The sequence below is a fragment of the Poecilia formosa genome, unplaced genomic scaffold (assembly GCF_000485575.1).
Source record: "Poecilia formosa unplaced genomic scaffold, Poecilia_formosa-5.1.2 Scaffold816, whole genome shotgun sequence".
Lineage (NCBI taxonomy): Eukaryota > Metazoa > Chordata > Actinopteri > Cyprinodontiformes > Poeciliidae > Poecilia > Poecilia formosa.
The window spans coordinates 35,826-54,838 of record NW_006800755.1 but is presented as its reverse complement, the minus strand read 5'-3'; the positions used below and the strand labels follow the sequence as shown (position 1 = coordinate 54,838).

Below are 19,013 nucleotides of genomic sequence, written 5' to 3'. Positions count from 1 at the left end.
TGCTTTCAACTCTCCATATGTCTATATTCCACCACAATGAAATAATTTGTGTTCTTTTAAACAGGTTGCTGGCTTTTCTGGGTCTTTATGTAGCCATGTTGTTGAAAGTCTACATAGAAGCAAACAAAAACAAACAACTAAAAAAAAGAGAGAAATTTAATAAAGGTCTTGGATCTGTTTTTTTTGGATCAATGTGGGAGTTGCGTACTTTGAGTGATGCTGGACCGTTTCCAAAAATTAAATTGTACAAAAGCCAGAACTTCCCAGAGGCATATAGCGTTTCCCAACTTTTTTTTTTTTTTTTTTTATAAAATCGGCCCTGGCTGTGACAAATCCAACAGACACACCCTGCAACACTCGGTCACGGCCTGACAAACCACTGCTTTCTGTGACTCGATGTGAACTCTGACCTCAAGAGTGAAACTGTGATCACACGTCGGCCAACAGGACAGCAGGAGGACTGCAGCTCACACTCAGCTGTAACACTCACACCCTTTTATCTCACACCCCCAGAGGTTTGGGGTGACCTCAAATGTTTCTTAAGTACCACATGTATAACCAAATATAAAAGCAGAACTACAGGTTCTCTAAGGCAAGCTGCTGTGGGAACATTTAAAGACGGTGCCATCTAGGTCTTTCTCAACACCTCTTTCTTTCCTATTGTCTTTGGAAATGTTGCACACACAGACTCTTCCAAATCTGACCAGGCATGAAAGAACTCAGCAGGTTGACAATCTTGTGGTGTCCAGAAAAATAATGTGTGGGAGTCTCTTTGTCAGCTGAAAAACATTACTCTGCTACTTTTTTTTTTCCTAGAGCAAGCATAATATTATCTCAGGTTAAGTGAGACATGGGAGGATTTTTTTTTTTTGTATGAGGGACAGAAACAGCTTGAAAATTGCATGAGGTTTTACTAAATACCACCGTGCAGCTGGAGTATGTCCAGTGCCGTGCAACATTATTTCTAACCCTTGAACTTTTTCACATTTTGTCACGTCGCAACCAATAACTTCTATTTTACTGGGATATGTTTTGTGAAAGACTGAAAGAAAGTATTGCAAGATGGAAAAGTTTAAAAGAAAATCATTAGAATTTCTTTTACAAAAAAATAATCTGAAGAGCGGGGTCTGAACATGTACACAGACACCACATTTAAGGTGGTATGTCTCTTCTAGGTTTGTCATTGCTCTTCCCCAGTCCTTTCTGCAAAATAGCACAAGCTCAGTCAGAATGGATGGCAAACGTCTGTCAATATCAATTTTAAAGTTTTGCCAAGAGTACTCTTAGTTTTTGATCCCGGTTGTTCAAACCAGACGGCATAAGTTTGCCGTTTATGAAGATTTAATTTTCAGAAATTCTGGATTTCTTCACACCACATGAAAATGCTTTAATATAAACTACATCACTGTAGCTCCGGATGTATGTTTTGGGCAATTGTCCTGCTGGAGGATGAGTTTTTCGTCCCAGTCTGTGGTCTTTTGCTGCATCCAACAGGTTTTCTTTCAGGAAAGTATTTTGTTCCATTCAGGAACAGTCAGGGTTCCTTTCAACCCCGATTAGCTTCTTTGTCGCTGCCGTAGGAAACCATCCCGACAGAACGATGCTACTACAGCCATTTTCAATAAGGATGTAATTTTTGCACCACACAGCAATCTGCATGATGCAAAAAAAAAATAATAATTCAATTTTAGTATCATCTGACTGAATCAGGCCGCCTCATATTTACTTTCTCTTTTCAGGTTTTGGCAGTTCTATGTCAAATTTTAATTATGCTAAAGTTTTATTTTTAATTCAACAAAATGATGAAAAGTATACTTTTGCAAGGCATTGTGTGGTTGTAGACAATGCCTGCAGGATAGCAAAAACTGTTTAAGGAAATCCAAACTCTTAGTTTATAAACCACAACCTTATCGCACTCTTTGATCATATACAGATTAGTGAGGTGAATGCAGACAACTTGCAAAGAAAAATGAGGTAAACCATACATACTTAAAGTTTTTAATTGCATCAAGACATGTGCCAACCATGTCTCCTCTTAATAGCCTTTCATCTATCTTGATGAAATGCCCTTCTAGTGTTCTCCTAAGATTCCAGACATTTCCCGAGGGTGACGTTTTCTCCTCTCCTCTGCCGGTTGTCAACATGTCCGGGCATTTACAGGTCTGATAACTCCGGAGTCCACAAGTAAACACAGACAGTGAAGCTTCATTGGAAAGATAATGCATATCAATATAATGACTGCAACTATGACTTGACCGTCATTTTTCTTGGCAATTTACGTCATCAACTGGAGAAGAAGCAGATCTGCAGATATGGCGTTTTCATTTGTTACGATTTATGCAATTGTACACAATTCATACATATAATGTGTCATTCAATCCAAGTCTATGATCTTCGTATGAAATTACACTCGTGCAACATCTCTGTGGAACATATCACCCAAACATGGAAATGGAGATGCTCTATTCCCAGCATTGGTCTTTTTCAAAACTAAGCCAAGAGTCTCTGTAGACGAGCAGCAAATGAAAGTGAAGGAAAACATTGACTCTCTTATTTTTGTAGGGAAAACTAAATTAAAGGAATCCAATACTACAAGAAAATAACCCCACATTCCAAGAGCGATCTCAAATTCCAATCCCCTGATTATGCCATAATCCATCCCTCTCATTTCCAGTGTTGTGCAAGTTCAGTCACAAATTTCAGCTCACCCAGCCAAAAGCTGAATGATTCCGTGTTAATATTTCAACACTGAGAAAATCCCAACCACAACCATACCCCCAGAATGAACCATTTCACACTCATATATAATTTTTCATGACATAATGTCTTCCAAAACTGGCTGATAATTACTAGCACACAACGTCTTGTGGTAATGAGCACATTCGTTTCTTCGCTGCATGATAAACACCTTCTGTCTTCGATTCTTTAAATGTTGTACATCCGTTTGCCCCTTTTTGTTTCCTATATTTCCATGCTGCATTCTAAAACGTTAAAAATAAAGTAAAACATCTCAATAGGAATAAATAGGAAGACATTTCTTCACATGATCACTTTGAAAGTGCGACCATAACAAGGTCACACAGTGAGGTCGAACTTCTACTTTAAGAAAGCATTTATAAAAAGAACAAAACTACTAAAGTAACAGTCAAAAGACTTAGAGGTTTTCATGGAAATGACAAATATTTGATATTTCTATCACAATGATCAGCAATAGTATCAAATGTAACTGAAAATTAACAGTACCAATTTGTTTTGCCACCAGCTGAAATTCGTCGTGGACTGGTACAGTTTTGTTATTCTGAACTGAATTAAACACCTTTTAACTGTATTTAATAAAACACCATAATCTTAACATGATGTTTTAAATTCAATGATTACACTACTTGAATGTTGTATTTATAACTAGTTTCAGATTTTTTTTTTTTTTTTTTAAAGCTGTAAAGGCAAGTTTCAGTGAACCCTTTATTGTCATTGCTGGTGATGTTTCCAACTATAAAGATGTCGAGAAAGCTCAATTTCTTAATTTGATGTCTGAAAATGAAGCTTCAAGCTTCATCCAAATGTTTTTTTAAGGATTTTAAATCCTTGAAAAAACAAGGATTTGAAAAAACATGATGTGGATAAACACTGGGAAACAATCCTGCGAGAGGAACCAAAGTCAAAAATAATCACAATGCAAGTTTGTTTTTCTGGTATATGAAAATCACCTGACAGAGCTATAATGTTGAGCCCATTGTTGCTTAGAAGAGTCTTTGAAGACGGCTCTCATTCTGTTCGCTGCCAAGAAAATACTTTCCCTCTCCTACATCAGCCAACCTTATGGGGTTGCCCCATGTGCCCCCTATAGAGATGCACTTCCTGCTTCTACCAATGACATCACCTATCAACCCCGGCCTTCTGTTTCCTCTTCCTGTCAGCTGACCCAATGCCACTTTAACTTCACGGTCTCTGGTGACCCCGTTCTCATTGCGCTGCTTAGATCCTGACATTAGATAGCATTGACTGAGTTATGCTAAGAGCTGTATTTCAAAGAGAGGACATTGTAATGAAGCTCAGTTTTCACAGAGCAAATACAGGTTGACCCCCTCGAGGGTGAAAACTACTTTCTCATAGTTTGGCAGCTGCGTTCTTCATATGGCCAGGAATCTTAGACAAACATGTTAGGATCAACATACTACACCAAATGCAGACTACAAATCTGGCGCAGGGATAGAGACGACCATGTGGAAAAGCTTATTTTGTCTGGAAGAGCTGCAGAGGAAAAAAACAACCTCTCTCTCCCTGCTGTTTTTATTGAACTACGAAAGATGCTTCAGGATATCATAAAATACAGAAAAGACCCCATACAAGTGAACAAACACACAAAATGCTGTCATGTTGGAAGATGCCCAAGAATGCAGTCCGAGTTACTCTAGTCTGGATGTTTTTTTTTTTTTTGGAAACCAGCAGCCAGATGCTATGCTCAAACCTACAAACTGACAATTCAGCAGATTTCATACCCTGAAATGCCTTTTCATTTAACGGCCTGCATTCCGCCGCACAATTACTTACCCTTATCGCAGTTTTAATCTGTTTGAGGTTCGAACAAGGGTTAGATTGGCGTTGAATCATCATTGCTAATAATTGGTCAACTGTGATATTCAGCTAACTTCCAGTCACTTTGTAGGACAACCTTTTGGCTTAATACACTTCTCTCTATATTTAATTGGGAAAACTCTATTGAGCGTCATACCAGAGACAAAAAAAAAAAAACTTTAGAAAGTATCATAGCTAACAGGAAGATTTATGTGATGATGATGTGGAAGAGTTATTGGCTTGGGCACTCAACTGCTTAATCATTATTTTCCTTGGAAGGACAGCCTTTAGCCATTTGATGTTGAGAATGAGCTACACACACACACGTTTGTATTTTTACCCATATTAGGACTTTACATTGACTTTCATTCATTCTATGAGCTCAGAGTAGCAAGTTACTAATTACCAAAGAGCTTCATTGTGTATAGGGTAGGAAGTTTCATTTAAAGCAAGTCAAGAGTCATATGATAATTTGGCTCAAGACATAATTGGTGATTCCAGTTAACCATGTGCAAAATAAACAAATCATGAAACTTGTTCTCTGGCTTCATAAACTTAATTTAGATATACCACAATCTAATTATTAGTGTTTTAGCTGCACTTGGAACTGTTTGCGAGTTTTACTTGATCAACTAAATAAAATGCACACAGCTTATGATACATTTTTGAAAGTCAAGCCTCCAGACAGATCCGTGAACAATGGCTGTCAGGAGTTGATACCATGTGGAAAGGGGGTAGAGGGGTCAAATTCAGTCAGTTTGAGGCTCTCTGTAGCCAGTTTTATGCATTGCAAATGGTTCTTGGCAAAACAACGGGAATCATCTGTTAGCAGGTTCACTTGCAAAGGCATCTGCACAGCTGAAAGATCCAAAGGGCACGTACTTATCGCAAGTGTCTCATAAACTTCAAAAACTAATTGAAAGCATGTGAAGCGAAACAGGGTAGTTTTGGAAATGTTCTTCCTTCCCAACTCTTCTTTTATCATCATTCGCTCATATTTGCCCTGTGAGCAGCAATGCCCACTCTATAGGAGGAAAGAAATGCTGAGTGTAGCATGTCTACCATATGTTGCAAATCACCTGCACCAGGAACAACTATTAAGTGTAACATAAGTATAACAGCACCTGTGCAGTCGGTTTTAAGAGTTAAACGATTAAATAGGGGCATTAGGAAAATTCTACAAGCTAAATCAGACCTGCTTTTACTTCTAGCTTGTTATTTTGCATTAGCACACATTTTCTTCAAGTTGGGAGACACAACCAAGGCTAAGCAGCACCACATGGTACAGGAAAGGTAATGTCCATTTAAAACTATGTGAAAGTGTAAGAAACTCTGGATAAAACTTTACTCTTTATCCAACATATCAAATCTGATGAAATGACAGAAATCAACAGCTGGATATCAAACATGTCTGTCTTCGTGTTACTATGGTGACCCACTGGCAATCCATCCAGGGAAATTCCCTCGTTTCCGGCCCCCAACATTGGGAAAAAGAAGAGAGAACAGACAGATGCTTCAAAGTAGTCTGATAGCAGAATAGTCACACTGAACAGGTGGCGATAATTGCATCTGGGCATTTTCTCAATATGGCCAAAGGCTAAAAGGTCAAAAAGTTGATCAATATGAGGCGACGTCTGTCTGCTTCGGCTCCCTTCACTCCCTCGGCTTTGGCCCCATTTTTCTCTTTTTTTTTTCCCCACTCTGATTTATTCAAGTCTGGGGTGGCATAGGGGGCTTGAGTCAGACGCTGCCAGACAAAGGCCCAACAGAGGAGTCAGTATAATTCAGATCCCCTATCTGCTCCGAGTGCTATGACATCACCACAATACTATGTCTCCAAGACAGAAAAGTATTCACATACTGAGAAAGATGCTATTTTGTAAGTGGAAGCGTAGCTTCACTGATGTTGAACAGACACACAGAACAGACACACACACACACACACACATACACATCAACATACACACAGAAAAACTGCCAACACTGGAGAAAAGGGCAGCTTTGTCTTCTTTTTGGATTTCCAGGGTTAGCTTAAAAGTGGGACTATCCACTGTCCTCGTTCTGATCTTTGAAAATATCAATCATTTTAGAAGTGAGTAGTCATTGTGAGTAGCTTGGGAAAATGATATACTCAGGAAAAAGTAAAAAAATAAAATAAAATAAAAATCAGACAAGGTGTTCTTCATTAGGCTAAAGTGTGATTTTGTAGAGTGTAATTTTTTTTGCTTATGTATAGAAAACCTGTGATTTAGCCTTTAATTGTTTCATAATGTTGGAGTCTTATTAAAACTGCTGTACCCAGTGTTTTGTCAATGGATCGATAAGCAAATTCTGCTTTATTTAAAAAAAATCAAATAAAAAATAAGTGAAAAGTTGACAAAGTCTCTTAGTCACCAAGAGTTGCCATTCTGTTTTACGAGAACTGCCTTACTGTTGAAATGCTAGCTGCAGAAAGTCCTTTCCAACCGTTAAACCTGCAGGCATACCTGGAATGGTAAGAGGAGGCACTTGAGATAATTGCTATGTTGCATCACATGGTTAAAGGGGAAAAACAAGACCCTTTAATAGTCATGTCAACGTTGAGAGTTCAGAATTTCATCAGAAACTAATAAAGCAAACAATAAAACAAATGGAAAGGTGTTAAAAAAAAGGTTTTAAATCTGCAACTGTCTCACATAGAAACACATAATCAGCCTTTTATCAACTCTAAAGACGTAAACCGAAGTGGATTAAAAAAAAATAAAATAAAAAATGCGAAATTCAAAATATCAGAGCTTTTTATGCCTTTTGCAGCTTATATACTTTCCATAAAAACATTTAACAAGAACAGAGACTAATTTTAGAGTTCCTCCTCTGTATTCCTTGCATGGATGTGATGATGATTGTCTCGAGTAAAAATTTTTTTAAACCTAATCAAAGAGCACATACGATTAAAGAAAAGCATAATTACAAAGGAAGCATGTTTAAAGAAGTTTTTGTGTGCCGCCTTTCCTCCAGAACGTTCTACGCCATAGGCTTCACCCCCCCACTCCCACAAAGACCCTGAGGATTTACTTCCCCCACCGACGCATTACCATGAATCTTAGTAAACTGAGGCTGGTGTCAAGTAACATATATGAACCCCCAACTGATAACAGGTTGGGTAGGTCCTATTCTGCCAAGTCCCTTCAATAAATTGGAACATTTTTCTGAATTGTTTGTGTGAGTGTGCACGCACACCCCAGGCAGAGTCACCTCACCCTCTGGAACAGAGCAGCTTGAGAAACATTCTGCAGCAGCGCTGTGTGCAGCAGCAAATCTCCATAGAAACCCTATGTAAACAGCCATGCAGACACTGACCACTGCCTTTTACACAATGTACATGTGCACTCCCACATGGCCTACATCACAGAGGTACCCCTCCACACATCCCAGCCACATGAATTATAGTGATCTCCTACTCTTGTTGAGGAGGGGAATTCCACTTAGTATGGGCCTGCTCCACAATAATCCATGATATACAGCTTTAACATGACGGGGCATGCGCGTATAGAGCACTGAGTGTGTTATTTTATTCCCCATCTAGTCACAAAACAGTTTGAACATCTTTTCATGTTAAAGAGCATGTTGGTAATGTCTGATAAACCTCAGAAATCATAGAACTTCAACAACTTTATGAGTTTACATGGGAGGGAAATTCCTTTGTCTATACAGACTGGATTCCTGTAGACGATGTTTAAGTCAGTCAAGCTGAAATATGGAGGGGGACGTATCATGCGAGAGTGCTGGAAGTTGCTTTAATGAAGTCAGAAGAGTCATTACTGATATGTAAGCATTAATTTTATTTAGTTGTCTTTGGCAGTCACGGGCCCAGCGGCGTTAATAAAACACTCGAAACAGAACGGTCAACCAGAGCAAAAGGCTGAAACAAAAATATACCCAGGGATGTTATTTTGTTATTGTCAAAGCTCTTTGACCCACATGAAGCAAACTGTAAGGCAGGGGCACTGAGCAATAGTTTAGCTAGCACTGACTACAATACCCACTGTGTTAAAATGCTGACATGTACTTTTTCTTTTATTTTGGAGGAAAACAATGACAATGTTTGACTAAATATTAGCTTTTAATGAGTGGGAATACAGATGACAGAATATGCATGGAAGTAATTAAACAAATATATGGATATATAGATATAATAAGTGACAACACTGTGAGGTCAAGCGCCTCTGGCAGGATGACGACAGAAGACTGCATTTAAATGGTGCTCTTTAGCCCTGCTAACTGGAGTCACCAAAGCTGAAATGTGGTTAGCTGCAACCAGTTCCTTTGTCTTTTGTCTATCAAGATAAAGACTCAGCTATAAGTTACAAAAAAAAAAAAAAAATCTAGAACGTGATTGCAAGCTCACAGGTTCTCTATTCAGCGGGTATAAGCCACCCTGAATCCACCATGTGAGCAGTAAGGCATGGCTGGAATGAGGATTTCATATGTATGCAGCAGACTTGTGCTTGGAGTGACAATACATGCATTTATTATTATTTTTTTTTAACCTATAATAGCAAATTCTTAGCCTGAAAGAACCTTCACGTCACGTTCTCTGAAGCGTACAACGTGACAATAGCTAGAGCTGACCACATCAGCTGGACGAAATCACAGACAATCCCATTACCGATATGCATCTCTGAGGAGACGGCTTCTCCCCCGTTACACCCACTTGAAACTCTGCTATTTTTTTTTAAAGAGTGGACCATGAGACAAGAAGTAAAATCAAATCTATACTGCAGAAAAATACAAGTCCCTAGGCTTTATTCATGATATTTTAGAGAAGAAAACAAAAAAGTCCATCTAAAATTAACTAAAACAAAGTGGGAAAAAAAGATCACTGCAGAGGCTACCTGGTGACAGAAATAAAATGCTTAAAATGTAAGATTTATCAACAAAGTGAGACCAGAGCTTTAGTTTTGGTTAGGGGTTTTAATCTGATGCAATGATGATTAAATGTGTCTTTTAAAACAAACAGCCTGGCCTGTTTTTGCCTAAGGAGGCATTCAAAAGCTTGATGCATATCTGCAAAGTAGGCATTAAAAAATACATCTAGCTGGCAAGGTAAGAATCTGTGATCGGGGAAACAAATGATGACAATTATCTCCATTAATGGAGTAACTGTTTCCCAGATTGATTTTCAGCATTTTGAAATCATTTACATCTATGATTAGTCAATGCATTGCAGTTTTCATACCAAACTGAAGATAAGCTTTAAGTACAGTTGTTGGGAATTCTGTTTTCTATTTTCTGCTCAATGTAGAATTATCCATTTCAGATTTGATTAGAGAAAATATTTCATATTTTGGATAAGTGATCATTTTTTATTTTACCAGGTATCAAAAATGCTTCTGAAAGACTTTTATCATCTACCATCATCATGCCAGTCATAGACAATAAATAGTCTTTTTACGTCAAACTGCACTGAAGTCACATGCTCCTCACAATGCCCTTCTAGGGCGTCCTGCCATCATATTAGCCTTCACGGAAAAAAAAAAAAAAAGCTGTACAGCAGGTCTGAGAAGTTAAAAAAAAATGGTTTCTGATAATCAGGACAGATGTAACAAAGAACAAGGAAGTGGTACAAACCTGGTGCATGCACAAAATATCATTTAATCAGGGCAACTGAGGGAAAAGCCCACATTTAAGACAACTTCCACCAGGGGTCAAAAACTTACATCCTCGAGGGCCGGTCTCTTGCAACTTCTAGATGTGCCACTACTTCAACACTAGGGCTGTAGTGATACAATAATCTCACGATACGATACACGATATTCTGCTCATGATACGATATATATTGCGATATTCCGCAAATGATACAATTCAATACACTTTTGCGATTTTCTGAAAGATTTTAGAGAGACAGAGTGATTTTGGTGACATTTTGACTGTTATAGACTTGGATTGAATTAATTTAACTGAAAACTGATTAAAAGCACCAACTACACAATACCTGGCTCTGGTTGGACTTGGACGCAGACTTAAAGTCGACAGCTGGACAAAATGAATCAAATAAATGTTGAGAAGACATGTTTCTTTTAATTGAAACAGTACAAACTGTAGTTTACATGTGTTTGTAAAGTAAATAAAGTGCACCAAGTACCCTGCTCTGAATAGTTTGATACGTTTTTAAGCTTGACACTTAACATCTGAAGGAATCGCTCTAAGCCTGATGACCTAATCACTCTCCCGGCGAAGCAAGCAGTGAGTGAGCAAGGTGACAGTTGGATGTTACGATACTTGCGGATGAATATCGATTTTTTTTCTAGGAAAGAAAATATCGATATATATATCGCAAAATCGATATTATTACACAGCCCTATTCAACACACCTCAGAATTTGACTCAGGTGTGCCGATTCACACGTCTAAAAGCCGCACAAAAGCCATCCCTGGAGAACTGGAGTTGTAGAACCTTGAGTTACGCATTTATACACGATTGTGTGACTGTGAAAGATACAATTTCTATGACATTCAGAAAGATTCCAAAACATCATGTCTAGATCAGCTTTTTAAAGTAGTAGTGAGTGGTTAAGATATCCTATCTAAGATCTTATCTTACGGCGGACAGTAGATTTTAAGAAATATGTATCCGTCTGACGGGAACCTGGATCATAACAGTAGCCTTCACTCCCTTTGCCAACCACAGTAAGCAACATGACATTGCGAGAAGATGCGTATCGTCAACACTTCCGTATTTATATTAGGATGAATAGCAGGAAACATGGTGAATAAGAGTTGACTGCAGCAAAACTAAGGTTGCTCAAGAAAACAAATGAACTCAATGAAAAGGTTTGGTCTTTTAAACATTTCTGTGCTCAGGTTAAGTTGGTACGACGTTGCTATGACAATCAAAAAAGACATGCAAGAGATCTAACCCAAATTTTCAAAGAATGTTTTAGAAGATTAGCGGCGCCGATGTCCTCAAAAGGTTGATATTATCTGTGACGGGAGACAACTGTTTCATTTCAGATCAATCTGTGAGGATCTGCTTTTCGTTTGCCTGCTTCTGATCAATACTATCTCAATGGATCCCCCGCTCTTTAAAAAACGGCCAAAAAAAAAGATTCTCTTCCCATTAATCTCTAATAAAAATGCAGCTCTATGTTTTGTAATTGGTCATGTAGATTTTTTTTTAAGCATCAGCTGAATCCACCCAAAGTGCAAAATCTTAAAAAAAAAAAAAAACAAAACTGAAATGCTTTGTTGGGATTTAAAACTTCTCACTATGACAAGCTGCTACAAATACTTAAAAAAATCTATTATTTGTTATACCAACACTCACACAAAGGAAGCAATTTCAAAGCGACGCTTTGGGCAATTTGAAAACGCACCGTTCTGCTGTTTAGAGCAAATCAAGTAAAAGTAATCTACTCATCAACAGAGGCCTATCAGGCGACTTAAAGACAACATAAACAGTCGGCTGATCCCCCGGGACCACAGTGCGTAAGGTCTTGTGGTGTTTCCTGAACCACACGACTCGGCTAAGTTGCATTCTTGCGTGTGTGTGTGTGTGTGTGCTGTGCGCGCGTTTGTGTGTCAAGACAGATAGGAATGACAGATGGGGATTGTACACACCCTGGTGAAGACCTAAAGACTTCCTTCCTCAGATACACACCAAACACATTAACAACAATAACATGACTGAAATCCTTGTGCGCTGGTGATTTTAGGGAGGATAGAACAGAGCTAAATATGAGCAGGACAAGAAGAAGAAGAAGTGATAAATGTCCCTGCAAGTTTTTCTTTCTGCAAAAAAACAAAAAACAAAAAAACAACAACCTGGAAATAAGCTAAATGAGCACATAAACCATTTGTCCCACTTCCTCTTAGATACAGTCAGTTGAGGGGGAAAAAAAACTTCATTAAATGCTATATAATCACCTCCACATGTCGGCTTCCAGCAAGACTCTTCACAGCAGTACAAGTATTAAGAAAGATCAGCTGGAGGGCCAAAACAAACAAACAAAACCCATGTAAAATCATGGAAACAAATTCAATAAAGACAACACCAGGTTGCACCTTGCTTTATCAATGCATCATCTAAACCTCAGACAGGGAGGAAGTGGATTTGTTTTTCCTATGTGCAGGGGGTAAATATGTTCCTCCTTAAAAAAAGAAAAAAAAAAGAAGAAGAAAAAAAAAACTCATTGCTGAAACACATTTAACACTTCCAGCTATTTCAACACAAAAGCACCAGTAGAAATCTGCAAGAAATTCACTGCTGGTGGAGTTCAAAATGTAATGGTTCTGAGCAAGCCCACCCAGTCTTGTTGCATCTCCTCTTCCAGATTTATGACTTGACTTGGATGTGCAAGACATTCGTTTTCTAGAATAAGAAACTTTAGACCAAAAGCTTGTTTTGTTTTGTTCATCCTGGCACGATATTGCACCATTATGAGAACAAACATTAGGAAAACACATGAAAATCTAACATTGAGAAAAAAGAAAAAAAAGAAAAAAAAGAAGAAAGAAATTAAAGTCAATAAGAGTCGGGCTGTAAACACAGTAGGCCAGAGAAGATTCATAAGTTTCAATGAGAAATGAAAACTGGTTATAAACAGAAAGGTTCGGATTAAGCAGTAATCTTCCAGTTTAAGTAACTGTCAAAAGTTGTAAGTAAGGGAAGGAAAACAAACATCCCAAAAGAAGGGTTCAGCATCAGAGTTTAGGGTGAGAAAATAAGTTCCAGGTACTTACAGGAGGCGTCGTTTGGGTCCATTGTCCAGCTGATGCTCTCCCGGTGAGAACTGCAGAAATTAACACGAGCCCATAGTTGAGTGTGTGAGGGCGTGTGTGTGTGTGTATGGAAGAAGAGCTCAAACCACTGACAGCTACAGGGATACAACGCAGATCAGCGGGCCTGGAACCTCCCCGCTGGGTCCTAAAGCCCGCCTGGTGACACTCTTCAAAACAGCCTGCCCTGACTTTTACATCTTTCAAAGTAATGGATCTCCACTGAACTGCCTAAAAATATAATGAAGCAATTTTTGCATTTCTGTCTGCTATCTGGCAACCAGCGATGGCATAGTTACTTTGAAAAAGTAACTTTAATCGGATTACTAATAACTCCTTGAAAAAGTAACTTGGATTACTGATTACTTGATTTGGAAAGTAACTAAGTTACATTAAAAGTAACTTTTTTAGTTACTTTCAGCAGCTGTTGACAATAATGTAATAATTGAGCTTTGCCAATACTTAATTGCAAGTAATTGTATCATGGCAACATCAACTATGCGTCTCTACGTATAAGGTTGAACTGAAGGCGAGATTGTTTAATGGTTACAACAGTACAAAAAAAAAAAAAAAAAAACTAGTAATTTTTGCATGTTTTTGTGTGTTCCACTATTGTCTGGAAAACAATAAGCAGGATTTTAAGAGTTCCCCCCCATTCCTGCCCCAGCGTCTAGGTTCTGCGTTACGGCCCTGCGTTTGCTGTCACAGCGCAGCTCACAGCGCTCCTCCTGCGGCTCCGCAACTCAGATGCAACTCCGCTGCACAGATTTGTGACACTTCTCTTAATATTAATGATTATATAACAGTGTTTGGTTGCGCAACTCTATGGACACGTTCATTCATCGCTGTTTTCACGTTTATTGTGCTATTCATATTAGTCTCGATGTTTGCAGTTTTCTGGAGTGCAACGCGAAGCCCAACGTCGTTCACAGCAAACTTAACTTGACATGAAAACACAGCGGGACGGATCATCCGCGAAATGATGGACGGGGAGAGTCTGACTAAAACTAACTAGGTGTCAGACAAATTCTGGGGTTTATTGTGCGCCTCTGCTTATTTCAAAGCCCAAGTGACTTTAGAAAAAACAAGCCCAAAACTGTTTATAATAATCGGACTTGACAACAGAAACTCAAAATAGTTCATTCATCTCTCTCCTCCCTCCTTTGTTTACATTTCTCTTACGGCGATCAGCTGCTGCTGTTGCGTAGGAATGGTATTCTGACTATCCGTGCCTCCTCGTCAGGTTTTCCTACCGTGGCACGGATAGATAGCCATGTCCATCCGTCGGTGCTCTGCGTCTAAAACTTCTACCATGATTTTTACAAACCGAAAGCAACAGCATGGCTGTGTTAATGTTAAATATTATCAGTGGATAACGTTCTTTGAGTGACGAGACTGAAGTGGAAGCTTAGGAGTTATGCTTAGCATAGAACTGGAACAATTTATACACATGACAAACACACAAAAATATCACTTCCTTCATCAAAATATCCTGTCAGTTTAAAATGAAAAGCTATCGCAGATGTTTGCACAAGACCTTTTATGAGACTATCCTACCTTTTAAAAAATATATATTTTAAATACAGAGGTATTTGTAAGAATGAAACAGTATCAGATGGGTGAAACAGGTCTTTATTGAAATTAAATTAAACACAGACATCTACAAACACAGATCACTGCAAGCTCTTTTTTGTGCATTAATACGTTGTATGGCAGTTGTTGTCAAATGCAGCGAAGTCACAATGTGTTCACCAAATTGCACAGGTGACTGTGTTCCTGGAATGATAGGATATGCTTAATATACATCTCTATTGCTTCAATGTATCGCTACCAATATGCTCCATTTAGCACACAAATAATTAATCTGTTGCTTTACAGGTTTCTTTACTAAGCACGATTGTTGACAGACAAGATATGAGAGCAACAATGAGCATCTCCATTAATTAACAGCCGTTAGAGCACTGGATTCTCTTTGACCTGCTTCAAAATAAATATTTATAACTTGGCACAAACAAATTATTACACCTTAGCTCACTTCTAGCACGCACAGTTATAGCAGCACTATTCTGTAAGTGCTTAGCTTACTCAAACTAACAAATATTTGATTTCATTATTTCAAACAGGTCTTTAAAAAAAAAACAATTTGTTGGACAGAAAAGAAAATCAAGCTACATAACCAACAAAATAATTGGCTTACCACTAACCCTAACCCTACTCCTTTTCTGCTTGAAAAGGAGTAGGAAGAACACTTATTTAATCCTGACCTTTATTTCGTGTTTTGTTTGTTTGAACCTAAACTTGTTTGAGCTATTGAATTATTATATATTCATTAGGGCTGTTGTAAACGAATATTTTAGTAATCGAGTAATCTATTGATTATTCTTATGATTAATGGAGTAATCGGATAAAAAAAAAGATAAAATAAAACATTGGTAAATCTAACATAACAGCAGTGTTATTGTCGGATATCAACATCGATCCAATTTTTCACATTTGAACTTCCCTAACAATAACTTTTCTGTGGTTTAGAAAATTAACGTGCAACAAAAATAGCTCACTTTCTCAGTTCACCTAAAGAAAAGTTATACAAAAATCTGAAATTATATTTAATTTAATAATAAAGAGGTAGGCTCACAAATACGCTTATAAAAAATGTCTATACTCCAGCTTTTCTTTTATGCACTAATCTTCAGTCAATTTAATAGATGAACTCTCACCTTGCCCAGACATTTATAGCTCTTATGTTCGTTTTCGCGACGGGATTTGACACCTTCGTTCGTCACACACAGAAACGCATCTAGCAGGTATGTACCGTCACGATGTACTCCGCCACCCATTTGTTGAGACCAAGATGATATGAAATAAATTTTCTGGTTTGTCCGTAAAGCTATACTTACGTTAATCATGTAATGTGCAGCCGCCGGCAGTGTTCTTATCGGCTCCTCTATATGAATACAGCTTCTGTGCTCTTCCCTGCCGTTCGCTCTGAACACCAGCCACCAGGCAGCAGCTCCGGGAGGAGAAAAGCTGCCGTACTCCAGGCATCGTGCCAGTCATCTTAAGGATGTTTATCGGTCCCCCAAAAAATGACAAAGACCCAGACATCATCATCAATCAATAAAATCCTCCCAGGCCAAACTTGAAAACTGGACGTTGTACTGCCAACACTTGGCTTTTGTCAACAACTCAGGCAGAAGTGAGAGCACAACGCAAGTAATAACCCGGCCGCACCACGGTGCGCTAAATATAAAATATACTTAGAGAAGCTTCGAGGCAGATACATTTTCCTCAAGGAATTGTAATAATCGAGGTAGTCGAATCACTCGAGGAATCATTTCTGCCCTGGGGAACCTTATGGAGCTGCTGACTTAATTTAGATTAAACAAAAGTGCAAATAATTGATATTCATTTTAATTGTCCATTTTGATTTGTCGTTTTTAAGACTAGTTGTGGGTTTAAATAGTGCTTCACTGGCGATGTTTTCCCGTAACGTATAACTACAAAGTGATATTTTTAAATTTCCTGTCACCTTAACATCGTTTAATACAAAACCACGGTGGACCGCTGGTGGACCGCCTCGGCACCCTGACCACTGGGCTTAGCAGGCTTAGCAAGTTTTCTGGGGGAAACCCTGAATTACATTGAATATAATTTCAGACTTTTGTGCAACTTTTCTTCAGGTTAACTTAGAAAGTGAGCCATTGTTGTTAGGGAAGTTCAAATGTGAAAAATCGGACCGATATTGATATGTGATAGTAATACTGCTGTTATGTTAGATTTACCAATGTTTTACTTAATTTTTTTATTACTTGATTAATCATAGGAATAATCGATAGATTACTCGATTACTAAAATATTCGTTTACAACAGCCCTACACTAGACAACAAAAAAATCATAAGCATAACAGGTTCAATCGGGTTTAATCGTGCAGTCTGGTGTCCAGCCATACAGCAAGAGTAACACACCCACACACGAGCTGATTTCTCTCACCGACATTCAGATTTCAGGCAAAAGATCCCGTAAAAACCCACTATATCAGTCGTGAATTTAAAATAAACGAACGCGGCAGGCAAACGTTTTATTCAAAAAAGAGAATGTTTTAATCACACTAACAGAATTTAGAGACCAATTAACTTAACAGTCGTGATTTCAGACTGTGGCAGGAAGCCGGAGCGCCCGGAGAGAAACCTGCAATTATAGGAAACTACTTTTTGATATTTATGAAATTTAATCACAAAAGTGTATGTTTGACATTTGCTAAAAGTAGTTTTGGCCAAAACTACTTTAAGCAAAAAGAGAGGGGAGAAGACATGGGGCAAAGGTCAACTAGAAAAGCCAATTAAACCAACAGTCATCTTTTTGGACAATGGGAGGAAGCCGGAGAACCCAGAGAGAACCCACTAATGCACTTGGAGAACATGCAAACCTCATGAAGACAGAAAAACCCTGGCAAATGTTTTATCCAAAGAAAATAAAGGTTTTAATCACACCTAAGCAGAATTTAGAGACCAATTAACTTAACAGTCGTGATTTCAGACTGTGGCAGGAAGCCGGAGCGCCCGGAGAGAAACCTGCAAATAGGAAACTTTTTGATATTTATGAAATTTAATCAAAAAATGTATGTTTGACATTTGCTAAAATGTCAAACATGTTATTCTAGAGTAGGTTTGGCCAAAACTACTTTAAGCAAAAGAGAGGGGAGAAGATATGGGGCAAAGGTCAACTAGAAAAGCCAATTAAACCAATAGTCGTCTTTTTGGACAATTTGAGGAAGCCGGAGAACCAACTCTTCCTTCTGAATTGATGTCCAGGGAAGAATAAACCTCAAAAGTAATGGTGACCCTACAATTTAGAGAAGTATTTTTGGACAAATTAACGGCTCCCTTTTCCTCCGAGATATGTTCCCCGTCCGGGGAACTTGGTACCTCAGAGAAGTATTCTCTGGCAAAACCAGAGAGGGAGCCGATGACGTCAAAGCTTTCGCTGTCAAATCAGCGAAAGTTTTGGCGAAGTCAGCCGCAGAAAAATCTTCCCCAGCCGGGGTAGACTTTTCTGCGGCTGTTCTCTCAAGGTCAGCCGCAGAAAAATCTTCCCCAGCCGGGATAGACTTTAATGCGGCTGTTCTCTCAAGGTCAGCCGCAGAAAAATCTTCCCCAGCCGGGGTAGACTTTTCTGCGGCTGTACTCTCAAGGTCAGCCGCAGAAAAATCTTCCCCAGCCGGGGTAGATTTTTCTGCGGCTGTACTCTCAACCTCAGGATGTCAAGTCGACTTTGAGCAAACTTCCCCAGCCGGGTCAGTTTGCCCAGAGACAGTACCTTCGTCCTCAGTACTGTCTCGTGTGGCCTCAGTCAGGTCTCTGTCTGTGATCCCACAGACATCCGATGGAGTTGAGAACAAACCTCCCCAGCCGGGTCGGTTTGTTCCTTGGCATCCATTGAAAGACCTTCCTAAACCTAGTCGCTCTCTTCATCCCGACAGTCCCCAGAGCACTCGGAGAGATCTTCCTCAGAGAGATCTTCGTCCGAATCCTTCTCACAAAAGTATTTGTCCCAAAGCTTAATCATTCCCGTGGTGACCATGTACCCAATGCCCCAACCAAGCGGGATAATAAATGGGACAATCGCATGCGAAATACTAAACATCTCTACAATTTCTATAAATCTGATTGTCCAAAAACTGT

At 38.8% G+C, this 19,013-nt stretch overlaps 1 protein-coding gene across 1 annotated transcript in view; it reads right to left on the bottom strand.

The window, feature by feature from the left end:
* LOC103131694 (actin filament-associated protein 1-like 1) overlaps nt 1–13,406 on the bottom strand; it is a 30,913-nt gene extending 17,507 nt beyond the window's left edge. Inside the window, exon 1 of the mRNA XM_007543390.2 lies at nt 13,296–13,406. Coding sequence (XP_007543452.1) covers nt 13,296–13,317 — 22 coding nt within the window. The 5' untranslated portion in view covers nt 13,318–13,406. The remainder of the gene's footprint in view (nt 1–13,295) is intronic.
* Nucleotides 13,407–19,013: the final 5,607 nt, after the last annotated feature.